The sequence below is a fragment of the Nothobranchius furzeri genome, chromosome 3 (assembly GCF_043380555.1).
Source record: "Nothobranchius furzeri strain GRZ-AD chromosome 3, NfurGRZ-RIMD1, whole genome shotgun sequence".
Lineage (NCBI taxonomy): Eukaryota > Metazoa > Chordata > Actinopteri > Cyprinodontiformes > Nothobranchiidae > Nothobranchius > Nothobranchius furzeri.
This window is the reverse complement of record NC_091743.1, coordinates 86,427,459-86,434,231: the sequence shown is the minus strand read 5'-3', so window position 1 is coordinate 86,434,231 and position 6,773 is coordinate 86,427,459. Positions and strand designations below refer to the sequence as shown.

At 48.3% G+C, this 6,773-nt stretch overlaps 1 protein-coding gene across 1 annotated transcript; it reads right to left on the bottom strand.

Annotated features, from left to right (window-relative positions):
* Positions 1-796: 796 nt before the first annotated feature.
* Positions 797-6,741, bottom strand: znf16l (zinc finger protein 16 like). The gene is made up of 3 exons (XM_015958075.3): positions 5,866-6,741; positions 5,541-5,759; positions 797-4,099 (listed from the first exon to the last, which is right to left on the bottom strand). Exons 1-3 carry the CDS (start codon positions 6,602-6,604, stop codon positions 3,438-3,440), a joined length of 1,620 nt encoding a protein of 539 aa, XP_015813561.3. The 5' UTR covers positions 6,605-6,741; the 3' UTR covers positions 797-3,437.
* Positions 6,742-6,773: the final 32 nt, after the last annotated feature.

Below are 6,773 nucleotides of genomic sequence, written 5' to 3'. Positions count from 1 at the left end.
TGGGGGCTTGGGCAGTCCTCTTCTGTAAGTTTTTTAATCAAAGCTGGACTCATTGTTATGAACCGGATTTCAAATCTATGGAGTGATTGACTGTGCTGCTCTTTTAGTCTGATTTTTAATGTTTTTATTTGGTTTTAATCATTTTTAGTTGGTTTTATGTGTTGTTTTTACCTGTGTCTGTAAGCTGCTATATAAATAAAGCTTGAGTCGAGTTAGTAATTGAAAAAGTTGTTAAAGATATTTTTAAAGTGGACTATTAGCTTCTAATTCATCGTTAGCGTTGTTAGCTTAATGTTAGCCTCTAGTCGGCTTCACTTAATTTTAGAGTAAAACAGAAAGATGCCATTGCCTCTTAGAGCTACAAGAAATAACTAATAGGTTGCTTCAGTTTACTGGCTTCAGTTCTTTTAATAACTCTGGAGCTTTTTGCCTTCTGGGGTCAAATTACAAATGCGTGCAGCGTTCTCTCGCTGCAGATTTGGCAACCTCACAAACTGTCAAGAGTGTAAAGAGTAACTATGCACCGCTTTAGTTTTTCTCAGAGGAATAGAAACTGAGCACCTGCCAGCCAGCTGAGAATGACATCTATTTTAATGTAACCATTCCTTTTCACGACTGAGACATTACTGTTTTGTGACTATTTCAGAGTAGAGTTCTTAAAGTTCCTGAGCGCAGCCACTGCTCCCCACAGGGATGGGTCAGATGCAGATATGTAAACTCACTAGTGTGTGATGATGACTAATGGGACTTTAACTTTAAACCCAACATGTGTTTTGTGCACAGATGAAGCATGACACCAGTGGGATATCTGTTAATTTATTTACAGAAAGCCAAAGCTTAGTGTCTTTAGACTGGTCAGTGATTATATGTCAAAAGCAGAAGTTGCACCGCGTTAAACAGGTGGATGCACGCAGATCTAGACAGCCAGGACTTTGCTGTTGTCTGCTCTAGGCTGGTTGCTCTAAGGACCTCCAACCCTCAGCCTGGAACAGCAGGAACCTCAATCAGGTAGCCCCCCCAAAAAATAACAAAGGAACCCTTTAGTCACATTGATAGATGGGCTTGTTCTCAGTACTCAGCAGAAAACAGTGTTGACCAGTTGTAAGTAATCAGAATAGTAGGTCTTGTTTCCTTTTCACGGACTACCTGTACTGTTTAGTGAAAAGCAGTTGGACTACAGGGAGCCTATAAGTCACATCCATCTACATCCAGACCACGGGTCCCCGCAAGAATGAAGAAATATCTGCAAGTCAACGGGCCAAAAACACTCATTCTTAATCCCGTTTGTTGTGCTCTATGGATTTCACATATGGCGCCAGTGAATTTTAAAGACGCATTCTGATGCTAAGAAGAAGCTTATTTCTGAATGGGGACTAAAGTTATTATAGGTTGTGTGTGAAAATACGTCCAGGACTGCAAATGCACATCACCAAAGTGATGCCATGTGCCAAGTAGCAGCTACGCTAGGGCAGGGGAGATTGCGATGTGCCGACATGCTAATTACGAATTTTTACAAGCTGATACATTTCTAAGTACGTGACTGGCGCCATCTCAATACTTTATTTACAATCAGTACTTTTCATTTTAGTTGAAGAACAACATAAGTGTGACCCGGGCGTAAGACAAAGATTAGAAAATAGCTTTTAGCGCCGCTGACTTGCATTCATTTTTTCGATCTTCCAGGGACCCATGAGCCGACCGGAGGGGAAGGGGACTTGGGCTCCTTGTGGTTATGTTCGAGAACAGCTGAGCTCATGGCTCTGACTGGAACTTTGTAGAACTTTAGATCAAAAAGAAATTAAGAAACCAAAGAATCTGGAATTAAATCCTTACTTAGTTCCTGTCCGACAGCATCCACGGGCATTAATCTCATCAACCCTTACACAACTTTGCTTTTAATAAATGACTGTTTGGTTTTCCATTCGGGTGGTCTGGTTGCACTTCTACCAGTTCATTCTGCAGGACACCAGCGCCGATGCTTTAAGGTGTTGAAAGTGAGTCGTTAATTCACATCTTTCTCTGTAATTGTCATAAAAAGTTCATTTAGAGGCATCCATCCCTCTCAGGGTCAAAGGGAGCCGGTGTCCAGATGAGAGGCTACATCAGACCAAGTCACCATGTCACGACAGACTCGAGTTAGAGTCTAGTTAACCTGTTGTGAAAGCTATTGATCTACTGCAGGAAACTGGTGCAACCCACACTGCACACTGGGCAAATGTGAACTCCACTTAGAGGGCACACATGAAAAGCTAGTGTTTGTATTTAGTGAAACGGAGAATCATTAAGGTAGCTAACAAAAGGGCCGTCCGACAGCAGCAGCAGGCTGAGCTTTCAACAGAAATCACTTTTTATTCTTTGTTCCAAAAAATAAAACCAACCAGAGGTCCACCAGAACACAGGAAGGCAGACTAGAACGTTTTACAGGTTCTTCCGTTGTTCCTAGCAACATACCAAAAACTCAGCCACGGCACTTTTTAAGAACGTTACTTTAGCAACTCCAATTTTATATCTTATTTTTTAACCGACTTTTGATATTTCACAAGGAAACGTGACGATGAACCCAACTTTTAGACGTGGGCGTGACATTTGAAGGTCTGCTGAATACCTTCACCTGCTCGCAGGTATCAAAAAGCCAAGAGGCCCTGGGAGCCCCAAGGTCAGCCATAAACCCTGGAGGCCACCTAGAGTTTGAATATGTTGGTCTCTGAGATGCATGAAAGGGCGGTGCTTCTGAATAACTAACGCAGCTGTTACCTGATGAGCAGATGTTTTGTGCACCAGCAGCAACACAACCACCACGTGACAGACTGCTACGGCTTTGCACAGGGGGTCCGATGTTGAGCGCAACACCTCTAGCTAGCTCGAATGCTGGGTAGCCACCAGCTGATAAACATTTACTGACATTATGTACACCGTCAGCCCTCTGTGGGATAATACATTTATATTCACATTAATATCTTTAGTCGTTTTTTCCAACATGTTGAAAATGGTTCCTGCTTGGTTCAGCTTAGTTTTCTACTGGGACAGAAACGTAAAATTGGACTTCTCAGAAGTAATTTTGCGTCTGATCTGAGGAGTCAGAGCTGCTCCTCCCTCTCCGGTTTCACCATCAGGGGTCACATGTGGACCAGGAGCCTTGGCAAGCCTCGGCCGGGAGGGCAGAGGGCGTCACCCGGTAACTAGCTTGTAACAGCTAGGCCCTCGCTCAAGTTAAAACGCTGTTAATCTGTCTGAATGGTGAAACCTCTTGAATTCAGCGCTGAAATGTCTTAAATAGAGCAAAAACATCCAAGTCCAGCTGTCCTCAGTCTGAAGCCGCCAGGGTCACGGCGGCCTGGCCGACGCAGATCCTTCAGCGGTACCACAAACACAGTCAGCACGCGTGAACGGAGGGTAGTGTGTGTGTAGGTGTGGTGGTAGCAGCTGTCGTGGAGAGGTTACAGCACCGGCATGCAGCGGTGGCTCTTGTACGTGCCAAGATGGCGGAAGCTGCGTCCACACTGTTGGCAGCAGTAAGGCGTAGCCCCACTGTGGATCCTCTGGTGGGTGTACATGTTTCCCAGCTCTTTAAAGCGCCGGCCACACTGGGGGCACGCGTATGGGCTTTCACCGGTGTGCACCCGCTGGTGTCTCTTGAGACCCGACAGCACAGAGAAGCCCTTTCCACACTGTGGGCAGGGAAACGGGCTCTGGGCGCCGCTGTGCACCAGCCTGTGGCTCTTCAAACGGGCAGCATGGCGGAATCTCTCCCCACACTCGGGACATATGAAAGGCTTCTCTCCGGTGTGAATGCGCTGGTGCTGCCGAAGGTTGCCTAGATAGTTAAAATGGCGGCCACAGTCCGCACATTCATATCCACCCTCCACTTTTAACTCCTTCTTCTGGCCACTGCCGGCAGGAGAGCCCGATCCAAGGTCGTCCTCGTTGGGCCCCCTTGCCGCCTGTGTGGGCTCAGTCCTGATATCCTGCAGGCTCTTCAGAGCTTGGATACTATCGACATCTGAGTGTATCAGTTTGATGTGCTCCTCCAGGAACAAGGAGTCAGGGCAGAAGGTTCCACACAGTGAGCAGATGTAGGTGTGGCTGGGAAACTGCTGGCCTGAAACGAGAAACCTAGTGATAAGTTCAGAAACAGATCAGTGCATCTCCGATCGTACGACACAAAGATGTTGTAGTTTGGATTTAACTGAAATAGTTCGTTTTAATTCCCAGTGAAAAGGAGAGATTTCTGTTGATGGGTTTTAGCAACAGATATCGCCGACAGTGCGGACGACTGTTGGAGCGAAACCTTTAAACAAGTAAAAGATGGCAGCTCAGCAAATCGCTGTTGAGCAAAGCTCTTCTTTCGTGACAGATTATTGGTTAGTAACCGCCGGCGGTTACACACACAGGCAGTGAATTATCTCTGGAGTCTTGCATTAGATCAGAATCTAGACGTTTTATTTGAAATAACAAAACATCTACAGTGTTTCACATAGGGATGCACCGATACGATACGGGTATCGGTAAAAGTTAACCGATACAATGCAGTTGCTTGAAAATGGTCGTCGTCTTCCTCCGCTTATCCGGGTCCGGGTCGCGGGGGCAGCATCCCAACTAGGGAGCTCCAGACCGTCCTCTCCCCGGCCACCTCCACCAGCTCCTCCGGCAGGACCCCAAGGCGTTCCCGGATCAGATTGGAGATGTAACCTCTCCAACGTGTCCTGGGTCGACCCGGGGGCCTCCTGCCGGCAGGGCATGCCCGAAACACCTCCCCAGGGAGGCGTCCAGGAGGCATCCTGACCAGATGCCCAAACCACCTCATCTGACTCCTTTCGATCCGGAGGAGCAGCGGTTCTACTCCGAGTCCCTCCCGAATGTCCGAGCTCCTCACCCTATCTCTAAGGCTGAGCCCGGCCACCCTACGGAGGAAACTCATTTCGGCCGCTTGTATCCGCGATCTCGTTCTTTCGGTCATTACCCAAAGCTCATGACCATAGGTGAGGACTGGGACGTAGATCGACCGGTAAATCGAGAGCCTGGCTTTCTGGCTCAGCTCCCTCTTCACCACGACAGATCGGCTCAGCGTCCGCATCACTGCAGACGCCGAACCAATCCGCCTGTCGATCTCCCGATCCCTCCTACCCTCACCCGTGAACAAGACCCCGAGATACTTAAACTCCTCCACTTGAGGTAGGACCTCTCCCCCGACCCGGAGTTGGCAAGCCACCCTTTTCCGGGCGAGAACCATGGTCTCAGATTTGGAGGTGCTGAAAATGGCTTCACTGTAACTCGTCATTTCTGTTCACCTAATATTTTAGTTTTGTGATGATTTTTATTCATATATTTTACTTTTTATCTACCTCACAGTCTTTTCCTGTTGAAAGCAGAGAATAAAATCTGTGTTCCAAATCATTGCATTTTTTGTGTGGTAGAAGTATATGTATCGGTAATCGGTATCGGCGAATATTCAGATTCAAGTATTGGTATCGTATCGGTTTGGGGAAAAGTGGTATCGTTGCATCCCTAGTTTCACACCCTGTGTGCAGATGGATCCTTACCCCCCATAGCCTTGTCTGTCCCGTCCTCCAGGGAGCTTCGTCCCTCCTCCGGAGAGCTCTGCGGTTCAGTAGGGAACTCAGAGGGCTGGTGGTGGGACAGCAACCCCTGGGTCTCCTGCAAGTCTCCCTCCTCCTTGGTGCACAGCTCATCTTCATCTCCATCCTCCTCCTCCTCCAGATCACTGGTATGAGGGTCTTCACCTTTAGGCTCTTTAAGGACTAACACACAACACAACAGACATGATCATTGAGTCTCACACCGGTCATGGTGGAGTTGTCTGTCTCTCTCTCTCACTCACTCACGCACTCCTCACTCACTCATTACCCTTCAGCTCTGACGAATACGGAACCATCCACTCGTAGTCATACATTCTTTTGCTACCAGAAGGAATCATTCCGAAAATGTCCTCGGGGGTTCCGTCCGGGTCCGTGTGCCCAGGCCCGGAACCAGCCACCCCACTGTCCGACCACAGGGAGAGAGAGTGCGGTTCTGATTCGTCTGGCTCGTCTTTGTGACCCACATCGAGGCTAACCTGTTCTCCGTCAGTTTCTACACAACCTTTAGAGTTTTTATCTTTCATCAGATAGTCGCAGATCGCGTCTATGTTCTCTTTCTTCACGCCAGGAACCACATTTCTGCTTTTCCTGGGGTCGGCGCTGCTGTGTTTGGCTCCGCAGCTAAAGTCGTGTTTCTTGCAGCCAGCCTCCGCAGAAGGCTCTTCGGTGGCTGGGCTGGGGCTCGGGTCTTTAGCGTCCCTTTGGTCTCGGTCTAGTCTGGCTTTTAGCACTTCTATCTCCCGTGTTTTGTCTCGGAGCTCCATCTTCAGCACGCGGATCCGAATGCTGACCATTTTGCGGATCTCAGACAGCGCTGTCTCCAGGATCACCGTGATGTTTCTGCCCAAGTGCTCCGTGATGTCACTGACCGAACAGAGGAGCTCATCTTCGGTTTCCAAGTCCAAGAAATCATCGTCTGCTCGAACCGCTGATCCCGGGAATTCCATTAGTCCTCTGTGGAAGTCAGATCTGGTTTCAAAACTAAATCGGCTTCTTTTCCGACTCATAGATGATGCTGGAGCGGGTTCGGCTAGCTAGCTGCTAGCTGAGAGCTACTCGGTGACCCGAGATGAAACACCGGAGGTGGAGCAGATGAAGCCGGATGTGACGTCTTACACTAATCGCACAACAAGCTCTTTTGTCCCACCCTTCTCGCGATAGTTCGCGCCTCTGTAC